This window comes from Mustelus asterias, chromosome 26 (genome assembly GCF_964213995.1).
Source record: "Mustelus asterias chromosome 26, sMusAst1.hap1.1, whole genome shotgun sequence".
NCBI classification, from domain to species: domain Eukaryota; kingdom Metazoa; phylum Chordata; class Chondrichthyes; order Carcharhiniformes; family Triakidae; genus Mustelus; species Mustelus asterias.
This window is the reverse complement of record NC_135826.1, coordinates 32549650-32568335: the sequence shown is the minus strand read 5'-3', so window position 1 is coordinate 32568335 and position 18686 is coordinate 32549650. Positions and strand designations below refer to the sequence as shown.

The following is an 18686-nucleotide window of genomic DNA, read 5'->3' as shown; positions in this document are numbered from 1 at the left end:
CAACCCACAACCACCACAGGTATGAGTGGGCGAGGAACTCGGCATCATGAGTGGGATTTCCTATAATGTAAACAACTGCTCTTTCATACACGTCCCTTCCACCACATACATTTTTTTAAAAAGGATGCGTTTGAAGTACACATAATATATGAATTGCTGCTGTTGTTGGCTACAAGCTGATGAATGCGCCGCTGGAAGTGGCAGAAGTTGTGCTCAAGGCAACATTGTCTCACTTTATTTTTGCCTCCAGTTCACGTTGTCTCTTATTTAGTAGTCCATCGCCTTAACCACTCGGCCACCTCGTCCGCACGGGCGGCATGGTGGCACAGTGGTTAGCACTGCTGCCTCACAGCTGGGTTCAATTCTGGCCTTGGGTCACTGTCTGTGTGGAGTTTGCACCTTCTCCTGTGTCTGCGTGGGTTTCCTCCGGGTGCTCTGGTTTCCTCCCACAGTCCAAAGATGTGCAGGTTAGGTTGATTGGCCATGATAAATAGACCCTAGTGTCAGGGGATTAGCAGGGTAAATATGTGGGGTTACGGAAATAGGGCCTGGGTGGGATTGTGGTCGGTGCAGACTTGATGGACTGAATGGCCTCCTTCTGCACTGTAGGGATTCTATGATTTATGCTGAACAGCATGTTCTCCCCAAAAGAGAAGCCAGCTTCTTGTTCACTGAGCTCAGTTGGTGTTGTAACTAGTTATAGTTCCCATTTTGCTGAATAGAGCTGTTCTTAAAGTGACTCTGTGTATTTATCCATGGGTCTGCTCTTCTGCTGAGAAAAATACCCAATGTATGTGGGCCGCTTTCAACAGCAGGAACGGAAAAGCAGCAGCCAACAAACATGGCTGCCAGCTGCTTGTTTGGCACTAGGCCGCACCTTCTTGTTGTAATAGCATAGCAGTTTCACTAGTCATTGCCAAGGTTCTGCAAAGTTAAGGGCTGAAATGGTGTTGAAAAATTTTTTTTTTAAGAAACACACACTACGTTTATCTGTAAAATAAATCTAATCAGGTCAGTCAGTCCATATAGCCTTCTCTTCTAAAGTCCTTGTCTAACTATTCCATCTGGGATCTGCCTTCAGCACCACCTATTAATCCATTACTACTGGGACATTATGTTCCTTTCACAACTTTCTCTGGAAAAATGATCCATCAACGTGGTTAAATATTTCTAAGGTGAGTCAGAAACCAGAGGCCGCAAATTTAAGAGCATCACCAGTAGAATGAAAGGTGATGGTAGGAGTTTTTTTTAAATGTAGAGGTTTTTTGTTAGCACGTGTACCAGAAACCGTGGTAAAAACCAGCTCTTTTTTAATAGATTTCACATTGCCCTGAATCAGCAACCTTCTCTCGGAGATTTTGTACCTTGCCTCTTTAGTCTTTATGTTCATTCATGTTTATTTCCACGTCATCTATGCCATCCGTTATTGCCTCTTATTTTTCTGTGAAGATCAGTTGAACCACATCTGTATTTCTTCATAAAGTAATTCCCTGAGGCCTGGGATCATCCTGGTCACTGTTCTCTGAACTTTTTCCAGTGTATCTTTGAGGTAGGGCAATCAAAACTGCATGCCCAATACCAGAAATAGTCTCAACAATGATTCATACCATGTCAGTACAACCTGTTCTGACTTGCTTAGTATCTGATCTACCTTGGTATTAGCTACCTTAGACTGATCTAATGACTACTCAAGTCCTTTGTCTTCCAGTCTTTTTTTTATTCATTCGTGGGACATGGGCCTTGTTCGCTGGCTAGCATTTATTGCCCATACCTAGTTGCCCGAGGGCAGTTGAGAGTCAGCCACATTGCTGTGGCTCTGGAGTCATATGTAGGCCAGACTGGGCAAAAAGGACATTAGTGAACCAGATGGATTTTTCCGACAATCGACAATGGTTTCATGGTCATCAGTAGATTCTTAATTCCAGATTTTCTTTTATTGAATTCAAATTCCACCATCTGCCGTGGCGGGATTCAAACCCAGGTCCCCAAAACATTAGCTAGGTTTCTGGATTAATAGTCTAGTGATAATACCACTAGGCCATCACCTCCCTTATTTTATTATTGGTGATATTTTCATGCTATCTATACGTTTAAAGTATCTGTTCCTTTTGGTGTGGATCTATTTTTATCCAGATTTTAATCTATCTCTCAGCTTATCTATGTAATTGTTCCAAATTTCTCTGAAGATAGTAACATTTCTACTTATCACCTTCCTAGATAGGTTTGTATCAACGGGTTAAAACTACTACATAGACCCTGTTCCATGTCATTTGAAAATATTGAATTATGGGGATCTAGGGAAGTTCTGCAGTTTTCACACATGTTTCCAAGTCAGGTCTCATTTTGTTTAGACATTTTATTAACTAAGAAACTTTTTTTCTGACCGCATGTAATGTGTTTTTTGAGAAATGCCTTTTAGAAATCCAGGTAAACTACTGTATTACCCGCATTCACTCGTTATCATCTCAAAGAATTTGAGTAAGTTTGTAAGACATGACTTCCTTCCAAAACCATGCTGATTACTTCTTATGGTGCCTTTGGTATTTACATGTTCATTTCTAGTATTCTGTAGAATAGTCTCAAGCATTTTCCCATTTTAGATGTTAGGTTGCAATTACCACTAATTATCAGGCACATGTAATACTCCGCTTTTGAATGTTGGAACTGTTTTGAAATGCTGTGGATGATTTTGAAGCAATGACTGCTGAGACTTTACTGAGTTTCTTGGTAATATCACATTTAGATAATACTATGATGTGAATCCTCGCTTGCAACTCCCTGCATAATTAGTAATTGAGCCAAAAATAGAAGGCTTCCTTTCATGGAGGGTAGAGAGGAAATTGATGAGAGAGTGGGACTTCCCCGCACACTTCCTGGTTGCAGACCAGCATTCACTGAATGCCAGGTGGGAATCTATTGGCCATGCCTGCCGGCCACACATTTCACTCAGTAGATGTCAAGAGCATGTTGTTCAAAACCCCACCAAGTAAGTGAATCTTAGGGATGTTGCATAGTCCAGCAGGCTATCACCTTCAACACCAGGTTTCATAGTTCTCATAAACTCTTTCCATCTTCCTAACTCACCCACAAGTAATCTCATTGAGAAACCTCCAGTTCCTTGCTCTCCTCTCTTTGTACAACATGAACAATTTCAGTAGAGCACAAACAATCCTTCTCACACCTAGCTGTACAGAGTCCTACATGCTATATATAATTGTGTATTTTAAACCCTTTCATCTGGTTTTCCACTTGGTGCCACGCATTTCACTCTTTTTTCTTGGAAGGAGAGAATATCTTAAATTCCCTCTGACCGATCTAGTATTCATATTCCCATCCGCATATAGGTCATGGTGACCATACAGATTTTAAGTATCATATGTTGATAATTGAGGCCTACTGGTAAGTATACTTATCCTTGAGTTCTTTGAGCCACTAAAATAGCAACAAACAAAATGAGAGAATAGTTACAAGCAAGCTTTAATGAGACAGAGGCTAATATAAGCCAAATGGTAGAAATATATATTGCAAAGCACACTACTTGATTTGGCCGAACTGCCCTTGTCAGTTACATATCAACTGTGCTGTTAAACATGTGGAGACTCAGAACATTCTGAGGATTAATCCAGAATAATGACGAAGAAAGGAAAAAGGGTTAAATAGTCAGTAATTGCAGATAGAAGTTATATCAAATTGGTGTAGTCACATGTATCAATTAGAAAAGTACAAAGAAATGCTGTACATACTCAGATCATTGTAATTAAGCTTCCAAGTCGAACCATATCAAGCAGATATCAGTAACATAGGAAAGCCTTTACTTTGACTGGGGGAGTAGATTTAGATATTACTAATGATGCTAAATTAGAACAAAATAAGAAAACAAGATTCTTCACTTTGTTAGCTGAACATTTTTCCAGATTTACAGATTCAGGCTCATCGAGGTTGCACGTTGATGAGAGAAGCACCTTCAGAGTGCTTTAATGGTCCAATATCTTTAGTTCCAGGATGAGTGAGTTAATCAAGGAACTAGCAGGAATACCCAGTTTCTCTTAATTATGTTTAGTATAAATAGTACCGGGAGTAATCCAATGGTAAATTGGAGACAGCAGCTATTGCCCTTTAGAGAAAATTCAAGTTATGCAAATTGCCAGCTGGGACTAGTCAAAACATGAAAATGGGCAGTGTGAAGGCAAAAACCAAAGCAGAGGAATAAAAATACATAAAACATACAATGTGCTTGTAGATTCTATGCAGCAAGATGAAAGAACATTTTTTTGTCTCCTGAGCTTGTTCATGTTGATCTATTTCTGCTCCATCTTCGTTATGTGTCAGGTCCTGGGGGCATTCTTGGTATCAGACTGAACCCTAATATGTTTTAGGAAATCTTTAGCTGCTTTGGATTGTTAAGGAATTTAATGGAGTTGTAAAATTATTGGATGGAGAAGGGATTAAGAGAGACTTAGTTCTCAATGTCTCTTTCCATTATGACAAAGCCCTTCTGATCTTGAAGCAATCAAGTTGCAAGGAATTGTAAAGTGTTAAGGAACCTTTCTCCCAAAAAGAGAAAGAAGGTGGCAAATTATTGGAGTTCTTTTTCAGATGAGTTTGGGGGATTTGGGAGGGGGTTGCTATGGGGTGAAGATTGAATCACGACTTGTTACCTTCATGAGGAAACTAATACCATGCAGAGTTATTTTTTCCAGTGGAAATTGGTTTAATGCTTAATGAAGTGTTGATATGTCTTCAATTCTTCATTGCTGCTAACAGTTCTAGAGTATTTGCATGGATCCTGGTTTTCCAGCTGGAAGAGGAACTATTAGTCATCAAGTGTGCAGACTCCAAAGCTGATCCACGAGATTCCTCATGTCACTGTTGACCAGGGATGATTTTGTTCCCCTGGTGGTATGTTTTGCCACCAGTTATTTTACAGTGTGAACAGAGCATATTTGGCAACAAAGACTTAAGTGTACCTCTTGCAAAGTCCACATCAGAATTAATGCTGCGTTGTACTTTGCGGAGAATAAAGGTGGCAATCTACTGTAGTGGGAATCTGTAATGTTTTGCCTTACCAGCTTTGGATCACGAATGCACAGGTATTGGGCAAGGGCTCACTACCACACAATGTCTGGTTTCCTTAAAAGAGAAAGCAAATATCAGGAGAGACCACCTTCTGGACTGCAGGTAATGTGAGATCACGGGAGGGGAGAAAAACATGAAAAGCCAAAGAGTTCAACATTTCTTTCAAGTAGAGAAGTGAGTGTATTTGTTTTAATTTACTTATTTTTAGTGCAAGGTCCATTTAGGCAGAAATACCATTTGAATCAGCCCAACATAAATGTACATTATTTATTTTATCAGAAGCAATGATTGTTCAAAGATTAACTGGGCAGGTGTGTGAGAAATCATCTTGCATTACAAAGTTTTCGGCTCTGAAGAAATATGGATGTGCTAAAAGACTGATGAAATGGAGTACTGTACCGAAGTGATAATGAGATAAGAAGACAGGAAATTAATGCGTTGAACACCTTCGGAATTCCTTTTCAATTGGGGCAGGACAGCTATTTTTGGCAAAAGTTACCTGTTTGGATTTTGGACGGAAGAAACCCAGAAGGGGTCCTGATTTTGTCTCAGGCATAGGGTGCAAATGTTGTTCTGGATAGTGATTTCAGTATTTTCTTGGCAGATGTTCTATGACTGACTTGGCATCTGCTGGAGATCAGCTTGGTAGTTTTCATTGCTTTGACCACATTACTATTTTAAAAAACACTTGTCTCCTGCCAATGCAAGATGGCTGCCAATACCCATGCGCACATGTGCAGAAAACCAGTGATGTCATTTGCAGCAGTCTCCAGGATTTTGGGATGAGGAGGGAGGTGAGGCTTCTTGCCCACCCGGCGACGGCCACTGTTTCAGATTACATCCTCAATATCCCCTATTTGCAGCATTGGGGCTTTTCCAGTGACAGGCACAGGTTAGAGGGAAGAGTGGGAGATTAAGAAACTTAGGGAGGCCTTGCTCAGCTGCCCGCCTACTCAGAAACTGGGTGAACAGCTTCGGGATCTGAATAAGAGCCAACCAGAAGAAGCCCCAGTGTTCCAAAGGCTGGATAGGCAAGTTGTAATCTGGAATTGCGGCCTTCACTGGATGAATCTGAAGCCTCCTGTCCCTTCCCATCTCGGTCCCTGGCTCCATTCTGCCCTTCTGCCCTACCAACTTGGAGAAGGTTGGGCTTTCTAAACATCATCTTTAACTGTGCATGCACGACACTGGCAGCAAACACAACCTTTAAAAAATAATTAGCACAACCAGTTAACAAAGCAAATTATGGCAAGAGTGACTGCAAGTAACTATGGTTTTTCAAGTTACAAAAGTAACCATCGATGTACTAAAATACTGAAATTGTTAGTTTATTTGAAGGGCTGCATTCATGTTTAGCTCTTTGATGGCAGTCACTATTTCTACAATTTGATTTGCATAGCTTCAATATATTAATAATCTTACATCTGTCTATATTTCCTGTCCATAAAATGTTGTTTCCTGTTAGTTTATTAATCATACTTCTGTGCCAGCCTTTTCTTCCATTATAAATTCCTGTGTCCACATTTATAATGGAAACTTAAACTTGTTGCACTGTAATTAGGCCCTCTTGTCAGCACTGGCCCTTGAATGCCTCTCTTTTATGTCTGCCGACTTCTCGGTCTGCCTGCGGAGAAACCACTTTGCTCCAACCAACTCCATTTCGCAAATTTCCCCGAGTTTTGTCAATTAACTGTAAATAATGACAAGTCACAGTTTCATATAAAATAAGGAAGCACCTAAAAAATGGGAACTGAATTACATCTATGTACTCTGATACAATTAGACCCTGCCCTCTTGACCTGATGCTGCACTTAGCCTTGCCTCCCAGTGTACAGCACAATAGAGTATTGACTTGTTCTTACAAGACATTTTAAGAGTATGTAGGACTCAATGCAGTTGTCTTAAGTATCAATACTTATTTGAGTTACTTCTAAATAGTAGATGGGTAGAAGTCATTGTTAAACTTTTGATAGTCAGTTGGTGAAGGAGAAATCCAGAAATCAATCCTTAATCAATTTCAGATTTTTTCACAAAGTGAGACATTATAAATGTATAGCTCCTAACTCTACAACCTTTCACTACTGTCAATAAGTGTCACTTTATCTATGTTTAAGTAATTATCAAATGAGAGTTCCCCACCTGTATACACTTAACCTTGATTTATACAATGAACAGTAAGTAGCAGGGTTTTTGAGGTTAGATTATTGCATTTGAGAACCTTAACTAATCCACCTTGATTACTGGCCTGGTAGTTTGGTTGTGCTGTCTGCCTTCACATTTCTAGTAAAAACCTGCTTGTGCACCAAACCAAATTTTGCTCAGAGTAAGAATTTTTTAAATTCTTTAAACAACTTTGAATTTTTAATTTAGTGTGTTATTTCTGTTGACACCAGTACAAAACTCACTGATACAAACCTAGATTTTTGGAGATGAATCTTCATCATTGTGAAAATGGCAGATGAGTCCAAAATTCAGAAGTCCCATCCCCGAAGATGGCACCTACCATTTTTGTAGGGGTCCGGATTACGAATGGTTCCATATTGGGATTCACACAGGCATGTTCCACAGACAATAGGACCATAAGATGTAGGAGCAGAATTAGGCCATTTGGCTCATTAAGTCTGCTCCACCATTCAATCATGGCTGATATGATTCTCATCCCCATTCTCCTGCCTTCTACCCGTAACCCTTGATCCCCTTATTGATCAAGGTCCTATCTATCTCTGTCTTAAAGACACTCAGTGGCCTAGCCTGCACAGCCCTCTGTGGCAATGAGTTCCACAGATTTACCTTCCTCTGGCTGAAGAAATTCTTCCTCATCTCTGAGGTTGTGCCCTTGAGTTGTAGTCTCTCCCATTACTGGAAACATCCTCACCACGTCCACTCTATCTAGATCTCTCAGTATTCCGTAAGTTTAGCTTCTGTAAGTAAGCAGAGGCAGCTGCTCATTTAAATCAGCATATGCCTCGACTCGTGTTATTTTGTTGAGCCAGCCATGTGAAACATGATGTGCCCAGATTAGACCTGGTTGGAGCAGATCTGAACTTTGTGGTATCCTTTGGAGGTGTGTGGTACCCCTTTGAAAAGGTAGGGTTCCCCTTTGAATATGGTCATTAGATGTCTTTATGAGAGATCAAGTGCCCTTTGGGGAAAGTCAGGTGCCCCTCAGAAGAGGTAAAGTGCCCATTGGGAAAGGTAGGGTGCCACTTCGGGATTAAAATAAATTAGACATGAATATGCGTAAAAGGTGCAAGAACTCAGTAACTGGCAAACTCACTGTAACTGTTAAAAGTATCACGATGAAGTGTCAAAGGCAATGTCAAGCTGTCAAGGCATTTAAAACTCCTATCCTTTAAATTTCTGAAAAATGTCACGTGTTTAAGAAAAACACTGCTTGCTATTTCACTCTGTTCATATAAGCCTGGGATAACCTATTACTAGGTAATCACAGCATGACTTTTTCCACAACCTTCCATTTTCAGATAAGGTGTCTTCCAATTCACAGCTACGAGTGGTTATATACTCTTTGAAGTGGGACTATGAATTCTAATGTTTGCTTTTTATAAGGGATTAAGGACTTAAATGAAATGTTAGTTTTAATTAGATGCAGTTGACAGAATTTAAATGTAGTGAATGGGTTTTTATGAATGCAACTTTTTACAAAATAGTGAATTCATCAATAAACACATAGAATTTAATTTAATTTAATCTCATCATGACTCCTGAAGTCTGCCCATGGTGGATACTGGATAAGTTGTCATGGTAGGTGTAAGGGCACAGAGTGGTGGGTTGGCATGAGTTGGCACAAAGTTGGCATGGGTCTATAAAGGGCCATAGAATGTTCGTACTGGCGCATGAGGTGGCACTGGCACTATAAAGGGCCATGATGGTGAGTGGAGTGCATAGGTTGGCACTGAGGGTATGAGGACCATGATGGTGGGAAAGGGAGCATAGGTTGGCATTGAGCATATGCTGCCAATTTCTAATTGTACTTTCCTTTCTAATGTCCTTGGGCATATTGTTATCACCCAAATCCATGCCCATTTTTCAGCCAACTCCAAATTTGAATCTTTGTAATCTGTTCCCCTCTTGTAACAGCACCAAAGCAGCCCTCAGAAATGTTTCAAAGTCCATCATCTGTAGCTGTGATCATGCTGCATTTGCTCTCAAAGACCTCATAGAAGGCTTTAACTTGATTGACTGGACTGTTGTTCTTTTGGGGGCAGTGGTTGGCACTGCTGCATCTCAGCGCCAGGAGCCCTGGTTGGATTCCCGGCTTGGGTCACTCTCTGTGTGGAGTTTGTATGTTCTCCCCATGTCTGCATGGGTTTCCTCTGGGTGCTCCGGTTTCCTACCACAGTCCAAAAGACGTGCTGGTTAGGTGCATTGGCCACATTAAATTCTCCCTCAGTGTACCCGAACAGGCGACTAAGGGATCTTCACAGTAAACTTCATTGAAATGTTAATGTAATGTAATCCTACTTGTGACACTAATAAATGAACTTAAACTTAAACACTCCTGCTGTCTAGCTCATGGGATTGCCCTCCACTGTTACTTCTTTGTTCATTGCTTGAGTCAGCAATAGTTTTTTTTGCCTGCTACACTCTTGTCTTTGGAGTTCCCCAATTATTCATTTGTGGCCCCCTTCCACCTCTCCGTTATCTGCACACTGGCCCTAAATGCTATCAGTTACAATAACGGGGGCAGCTTCTATGTGTACGCTGATGAGATCCACAATGCCTCTATTTTTCCATTGATCCTTCACTGTGTGTGTGCTTTAATTTTGCTTGTCTGATATTTAGTCTGTGTTGAATAGAAATTTTCTCTTGTTAGATATGAAGAAGATTGAAGCCATTGTACTTGGCATCCACCATAAACCCTGTACTTCTGTCCCTGATTTCATCACTCCCTGATTGTTGTTTCTGGTTGAATCAGACTGTTCACAAATTCCTTATCCTATTCATTCCTATCTAAACTTCTGACCTAATTGCCACGCCATTACAAAAACACCTACTTCTTCCTCCCTAACATCACCCACCTCTCTATCCTTGACTTCGGCATCTGCGATTGAAACTTTCACTCATCACCTTGTTTACTTAAACTCGATTATTCCAATGCTTTTCTAGATGGTAACCCAAGCTCCCACCCCTTGTTAACCTCACCTCATCCAGAACTCTGCTGTCCATAATCTCTCCCACATCAAGTTTTCTCTCAGCCATTATTCCTGACCCTGCTGACCTGCACTGACGTTTGGGTCTCCCAAACCTTTAATTTAAATTGATCCCCTTAATATTCATGGTTTTGTCCTTCGTTATTCCTTCTATTTCTTCCAACTATGCAAGCCATCCTGAATTCTCTGTTCTTCCTACCCTGGCCTATTGTGCAATTCCACCTCTCTTTGCCAACAATTGGCAGCCATACCCACAGCCACCAAGGCCCATTGCTGCAGAATTCCCTCACTAAACTCATTTGGTTTCACCTCTCTCTCATCTCCTTTAAACTGCCTTTAAAATCCACCTTGCTGATTACATTTTTGGCTCTTCATCTTACTCTTGTCCATTTTTGTCTGATTTTGTCTCTGTGATTTTGTCTCTTGGGATTTTGTTTTTAACTTTTGACGCACCATATTAATGCAAGCTTTGATTGGTGTTGCAAGCAGATTACTCCCGTCTGATTAGATTGGTCCTATGAGGTTGAATGGCAGCTATGGATGACCAGTTAAGTTGTAATTGCGTACTTTCTGTCTATATGGACACAAAAATAGTATCACCACACCAGGATGTTTATTCCCCATTTATCTTCTGCTGACATTTTTAAATTCATGCAGAAAACCCATTTTTCATCCATGAACACAAATTACAGCATTTCTCTGGTGATGAGCATTAAAAATAAAAGCAGGAATAGGCCATTTCCTTTGCGCCAGCTCTGCTATTCAATAAGACCGTGGCTGACCCACCCCAGCTCCACCTTGCCACACTATCCCTTCCCACACTATCCCTTCCCACACTATCCCAATATCCCATTGACTACCTTAGTATCCAAGCATCTATCGATCTCTTGCCTTGAATGTCTAAACGCCCACAGTTGTCTGGACTAGATAATGCCAAAGATTCACAAAACTTTGAGTGAAGAAATTGCTCCTCATCTGGATGCTAAATGGTTGAAACTATAACTCCTGGTTCTGGGCTCCTCACCCATGGAAACATCCTCCCAACATTTACCCTGCAAAGCCACTTTAAGGATTTTATGTGTGGAATAGCATATGAAAATATTGTTAATACTGCTTTAATTCTGTTTTTAGCTATTGTGTTCTGTGCAGTACCAAAGAATGTTTTAGAATAAATGATCCCCAGTGTTGCACCCAGCGATATATTTATAGTTGACCAAATGATTCATTAAGATACTGAGTACTGAGTTTGTTTTTTTGTCTGTTATTGAAGTGCACGTGGCTGGGGTCATGTTGTCTGCCTGCACAATTCTTCTACAAACCTATGTATCTAGTAAAATTAAAATTAGCTCAAATGTTTTGTGTAGAGTCTGAATACAGCACTGGATCTTTCTATTGCCTAAATGACTTTGCTTTTTTTTGTTGTCTCGGATGCTATTTTTAGTGGGATCTGTACAAACTCATCATGACAGCATGGCTGCTGGTTTGTCTCTGTAACTGGCCACGATGGTGCATGAAAACAATTAAGTCCCGGGTGAACTTTAGGACAGTGTTAGACTTTTGGGGTTGGGAAACTTGCCATCTGATTTAAACAAAAGAATGACACCAGGAATGCTGAGAAACATTATCTTTGACTATGGTTGCTGTTCTGTGGGAAGAGCTCAAATCAGCAGATTACAAGTTGACAATGCAGTTTTATGTACTAAAGCTCCACCCACACTGTGGTGATTATTGTGGCTACACTGTAAAGAGGCCTCACTGCTGTTCAACAAGATATGTATGTAGGAATGTACATTTATTTATATAACCATCCGCTACACATGGTTATACTGAAGAGAAATGAAAGTCTTATGGAGAACACATTCTACTTCTATTAGTTCCATTTGATAATCATCCCATCATTAGTACATTTAACTGTAACCAGTTTAGTTTGGAAACACTTGCTAAACGTCCTATTAATAGCGAAAATAATTGCACTAACAGGGCAGTAACTATGATTAATGGCCACTCTTGTTTATCAGTATTGAATTTCAAGCTCTCCTGAAGAGGTTTGAAGGAGTTGGTGTGAGTTGGCAATTTCCCCATACACTGGTAGAATTGTGCTCCCTGTAATTGTCAGCATCCTAACAGGAGTAATCTGAATCAAAAGGGAAAGATCACATCCCCATTGTTGTAATTTGAAGTAGCCTGAACCTATGTAATTTGAAATGCAAAGACCCACCAACATTTTACTTCCACCAAACTGATCGGATTAAGAAAAAACAGCCATAAGAGTGTCAGGATCTGTTAATCAATCAAAAATAATCCCTGTTTTGACCTTGCATTAAACCTGATTTATTCAGCATCATGTCGACTGAATGTACATTAGATTTGATAATCTGTAAGTATTCCATAGAATACACAATTCTTATAGAACGGATACAGCTGTATATTTTTGGTCTTCATTTATGAGACAGGAAACAGTTAATTCATACTAGCTGCAGGATGGAATCCACATGTGCGGAGGCTAATTGGCTTGTAACCATTGTGTTACTTTGCAAGGTGTTAAATGTATATTTCATACTTTAAATGGGCAATTACGTTAATGCACAAAGAAGGGCACAGTAGAGTTTCACACCACGGTAGATATCACATTTGTGGTGGCATGGTGTCTTTGTGAGCTAAACATGCTGGAATTGCCCTGGAATTTTGAAACCAAGCTGCCCCAGGATCTGAACTTGTCTAAGCATCACCCCGTGCGAGTATTCGATTCCTGTGTGTGGCACTGAATATCGGGGAAATTCCACTCCGGAATTTTGGCTGGTTCACATTAGAAAGGGTTAAGCAAGAAGCAGCAGCGGCATTTTTGTAATTATTTAGGTCAAGGTTATAATATTGCTGCTGATTGGAGTAGTGGCTATGCAACTGTCAAGGCAGCAGACCCAGGATAGGTTTTGTTGCCCGTCCTTTGTGCTATGAACTCAACAACAATGGAGCTTTGTGCACGTTGACTTGGATAGAAGTACAGCTCCACAGACTGCTCATTTTTAATATCAGGAGAGAATGGACCTAAGCATCCGTTTTCTCATAGTGTCAAAAGATTGAAAATATGTTGATAAAATCTCACCTTGGTTGCTTTTTAAAATCCAGATTTGTTTGGGCCATAGTATTGGCAGTGTGAGGTGAACTATTTATCTAAGATGGTTTGCACCACATGTTCCAGGGGAACTAGATTCAGGCTACCAATCCAGCTCCTCAATTATACTGCCACATTCATGTCATTAAAGATACTTGGGTGTTGGCACTAAGGAAACACTATAACTGTACCTTAAATATAACCATGGCTTTGATTAAATAATTTTAATTTTTTGGCAAAACTCTACACTAAAGCTATTAATACAAGAAATTGCCTTAGAGAGTATATTGCCCCTATTTTATATCGGTAGTGAACCTAGCTTCCAGAGATGATGATAGTCATTTGTTAATCTGGCCATTGTTGTTCACAAAATTTGATAATCCAATTTGGAACAAGTATTTCAAACTTTACTGCAAGTGTGGTTTGTTCATCCAGCATTTTATCTAATCTGTTCAAGTGTACCATCAACAAATATGGTTAGAGTTTAAAAATTGATCAAAACACTTTTCAAATTTCAGTACATCAAAAGGTTAAAACCCATGTTTCCTGTATTTCAAAAGTGTTTGTACCTGTATTTCAAAAAGTACTTCATTGGCTGTAAAGCAGGTTGAGATGTCCGGGGGTTGTAAAAAGCATTATAAAAATGTAAGTCTTTTTTTCATGGATGATGAAGATCCATTAGCATTTTTGATGCTCGTCTGGTCTGGATTGGCTAAAATTCTCAGTACATTGTTGAATTGTCTGCTTCATCTTCTTGTCATGGTCTTGCCCCTCCCTATTCTCTGTAACATCATCCAGTGGTACAGCTCTCCAAGAACTCTGTGTTCCTCCAATTCTGGACCATTTTGCAATTCTACTCCCTTCACCTGCTGTTGTTGGCCATGCCTTGGCCTCTTCAATTCCCTTCCGAAGCCACTCTGTCTTTCCACCTTTCACTCCCCATTTAAAACCTATCTCTTTGACAAAGTTTTGTTCACCTGTTCAAATATCTCCTTTGGTTTAGATTAGAATCAGTTTTTGCTTGATTACAATCTGGTAAAGGGCTTTGGGACATTTTGTGACATTAAAAGTGCTATATAAATGTGGGTTTTAGTTGCATGCCACAAAAGAACAAATAATTCTCACAAAGAAATAAAAAGAAAACCACATGTAGCCATCATGGATGTCAATTAATTAAAATGTTATGACTGGGTAATCAATAGGACTATATCTTCACTGTTCTCTACATAAATGGTGATTTGTAACTGTAAATTGCGGAAAAATGTATATAATCTGTTACGAAAATCAGTTTTTTTGTTCAATATGAGTAAAAGATTGTTCTTCCTTTACAGCATTCTCCAATCTTAAATTCAAAAGATAAAACTCTCAAAATGTTAAAAGGGTTGTTATTGCAGTGCAAACTGATGAGTTGTGACAGAATAAAAATTTTCTTGTCTTGTGTATTTTTATTCAAAAAACACTGGTGGAAATCAGACACTTATTCCACCAAAAGCTACAATAAAACTGGGTCATTTTAACGGGCTACTGGTTTAGGTAAATTCTGTTAGCTGGGGATTTTTTTGCAAGATTTTGAATGATTGGGTGTATTTTTCACCGAATCTCAGCAGAAATACTGTACTTTAACTAAGAAGTAATGTTGCTGGACATTTAAGGTGTGGTTTGCGTAAGGGTTGAGGTGGTGCCTTTGGCTTTTCAGTGACAGAACAAATGTGTTAAATTTCAGTTTTAAACTTTTTATTATTTCTCAAGAACTGTGGCATCTAATTTGATGACCTTCCTCATGGCAAGATTTGTGGCAGGGAGACTCTTACATGGGTGGGAGGGTGAGTGGGTAGGGACCCTGCATCCTTCATACCTCTGCCTCAATTAAATCTGGGTTGGGGAGATTCGTGGGCAGCCTTCCTGGCCCACTGCAAATTGAGGCCCTGGAGTGACTAATTAGTGCCACCACTGGTATTCACCCAATGGCAGGAAACTCGCTGTGTGGGAAGCCTAAAAAGCAAACCCTTTTGCGGTTGCTTGCAGGCTTCTGTGGGGGTGGTCCTTTTACAAAAGCACTCAGTATTTGATTGAGGGACTCGGCATCGGAAAGGGGGTGGTGAGGGCCTGCTGAGCGTCAGCCCGATGCCCTTGCTGTCGACACCACCCCATCACCCTTGCCTGGGGTACCTTGGCTATCCTGGCCCTTGGGTGAGTGCATTGCTGGCAGCAGCCACCATCTCCCCGGTGGTGCTGTTGAGCAATGAAGAACTGCCAACCTCTAATTGGCTCACGCCTCTCGGTGAGCAGGACCTCTGCCCACAGGGTCCTCAATCCTGAAGAAGACCAGTTGCTGCCAGGTTGGTACTTAATGTGGCAGGCCTATGTGAAAAGAGGCGATGTGAGGTTCTAGCTGGCTCTTTAGCTGGAATGTAACACCCCCATCACCAATGCTATATTTCACGCTAGGTAACTGTTCACTAAAACTAAAGACTGCCTGGCGCTAAGGTAAGCTTGTGTGCACTGAACCCTACCTGTCTTACTAGAAAACAAAAGGGTGGCAGTATATTTTGAATGGACTTACCTTGCATTAAGTTGATCTTTCTCTGCACCCTAGCTATGACTGTAACACTACATTCTGCACTCTCTTGTTTCCTTCTCTATGAATGGTATGTTTTGTCTGTATGGCGTGCAAGAAACAATACTTTTCACTATGTTAATACATGTGACAATAATAAATCAAATCAAATCAAAAATTTGAATCACTCCAAATAGGTAACTCTCTTAAACTATTATGAAATATAACCATACTATACATTTAATGATGTCTGTGTCTTTAAATCTGCACTTGTGTGCTGCATCCTTAAGAGACCAGACAGTAACAAGCATTTTCTTTGCTAAATGGAGTTGTTTGTCAGAAGATGACCAGATGGCCAGCAGTTACATTGGCGAGGAAGTTATTTCCAAGAATAGTTTATCTGCTCTGTTCATCAGAAATTTTGAAAAGTGACAGAAACCGAACATTCGGAAAATGATCACAGATCCCTGTTTAATGAGAATTTCAAGCTCTGAGAAGATCAAAGCTGGGGAAAGCTGACTAAAGTTCATTCTGCATATTGCTTCTACAATCAGATGTAAAGTTGGTTAAAGATCTGTTTAATAGGAAAACAAGAGGTCTTAACATTGGGAGTGTTACAAAAGAGGGGGTGAGAAAGTCTTTCACTTAAAATTTAAGAACTATATTTCCATGACAACATGTTTGTAGTATTTGTACCAACCGATTACAATTATTATGCTATGATTTTATTCTATGATTCTGTAGAATTCTGTAATTACTGACAGGTATCTGGGAGAATTATTCAAGAATCCTCTCTAAATCTTATGTATTATAATGAGCTCAAGTATAAAGTGTAAGAAGCTTGTCAACATTTATTAACAATTGTATCTGAAACTGTGTTATCTCTTACCAGGATGAATTTCATCCATTCATCGAGGCACTTCTTCCACATGTCCGTGCATTTGCCTACACGTGGTTCAACCTTCAAGCTCGGAAACGAAAGTACTTTAAGAAACATGAAAAGCGGATGACAAAGGATGAAGAGAGAGCAGTGAAAGATGAGTTGTTGAGTGAGAAAGCGGAGGTGAAGCAGAAGTGGGCCTCGAGGCTGCTCGCCAAGCTGCGCAAGGACATCCGTCCTGAGTACCGTGAGGATTTCGTGCTGACCATCACAGGGAAGAAGCCTCCCTGCTGTGTTCTCTCCAATCCGGACCAGAAAGGCAAAATAAGACGAATCGATTGTTTACGGCAAGCGGATAAAGTTTGGAGGTTGGATCTAGTGATGGTGATCCTGTTTAAAGGGATCCCTTTGGAAAGTACTGATGGAGAGCGTCTGGTGAAGTCCCAACAGTGTAATAACCCCATGCTGTGTGTGCAGCCCCATCACATAAGTGTTTCAGTTAAGGAACTTGATTTATACTTGGCATACTTTGTGCAAGAAAGAGGTAAGTGACATCATGATTAGCTTTCATTGTTTAACTTGTGCTTTTTTTCCATCGTCGCAGCCTACTGTCATTGTGAATAGTTTGCAAAGTTTCTTTATATGAAAGTTTTCTGCTTTATTTGAAATGGTGATCTGAATAAATGATTATGTACACTATACTGCACTGGACTTGTGCGACTGCAAAACACTTACATAAATAATGGGCAAGGTCCATTGACAAGGTCCCATTGTTGAATTGTAGCAAGCGACATTCACATGGAAATACATTATCTGAATGTGTCAAGGAACTGATGGAGAATACTTCATTATTATAATGAAATATTCTTTTTGGTGCTAAAGTTTTGATTTTACAGGTCAGTTATCTAAAACTATTTTAATCCGAACCCTGTAATGTATCTTTAATCTGCCAAATCTTGCTGAGCATATTTTTTATTCTGATAAATAAATGAGATTATAAGAACAGATGAAAAGCATTATTGAACAGATTTTCATAACTCACAGAATTATATGGTTGTTAAACCAGATGCTCTTGTCAAATCTTGTCAAAAATTGTCTGCTAAATTACAAATATTTCCTGTGACTATTTGTACCACATAATTAAGGAAAAATTAGTGTTATTGATATTAACAAACTAAAATGTGAAGCACAGAATAACATTTATTTGTCAGCTATTTTAACTGAAGTGTTAACCCATTTAAAATAGACCACTCCGTGTTTAACATTAAAATATTGAACCTGGGTGTATTAAAATTCAGCTACTAACGTTGACAGCAACAATTTCCAGAGTGGAAATTTTAACACTTTTATCTAGCATTGAAATGTAAAATTTGATATTTTTTAATGTGTAAGTTATTTTAATGGACATTTGCTTTCCTGGAACTTCATGTTCCTGTGCAATCAGCCTCCTCGATTCCAGCGGGACTGCACTAACTGGATGCAAATAAGAGCTCCTCAGTTCTGCCAGTGAAGTACATTTCAAATTTCGAGGTTAACGAGACAATATCCATTTTGTTCACATCTGAGCTTATCAAAAGACCCATTTACTCTACGAGGTGACTTTCCATTCTGATCTGAGTTGGAAAAGACATCATCTTGCTTACATACGCTTCTGGACTAACCCAATTAACACACTAGCTGGTATCAAACTGCTAATCCAGTATATGTTCTGTAGCAATACTGAGGGAACAAATATCTACCAAGACTTGAAAAAGGGTCTTTCTTTGAGGATGTGGTCCACAGTTTCTGGGATGCAGTGCACAAATTCTGGGTGGACCACTATGTAAAACAGCAAAGATTGTAATATCCCTGTGACGTTATTCCCAGCACGGTATTATTTTACTGCTGTCT

The 18686-nt window shown here is 39.8% G+C and overlaps 1 protein-coding gene across 4 annotated transcripts in view; it reads left to right on the top strand.

Moving 5' to 3' along the window:
* The window catches only part of nfic (nuclear factor I/C), a 459067-nt gene that overhangs the window by 21121 nt on the left and 419260 nt on the right, over positions 1–18686 (top strand). For all 4 annotated transcript variants that reach the window (XM_078198406.1, XM_078198408.1, XM_078198405.1 and 1 more), the window contains exon 2: positions 16809–17340. In XM_078198406.1, the coding sequence (XP_078054532.1) occupies positions 16809–17340 (532 nt within the window). The remainder of the gene's footprint in view (positions 1–16808; positions 17341–18686) is intronic.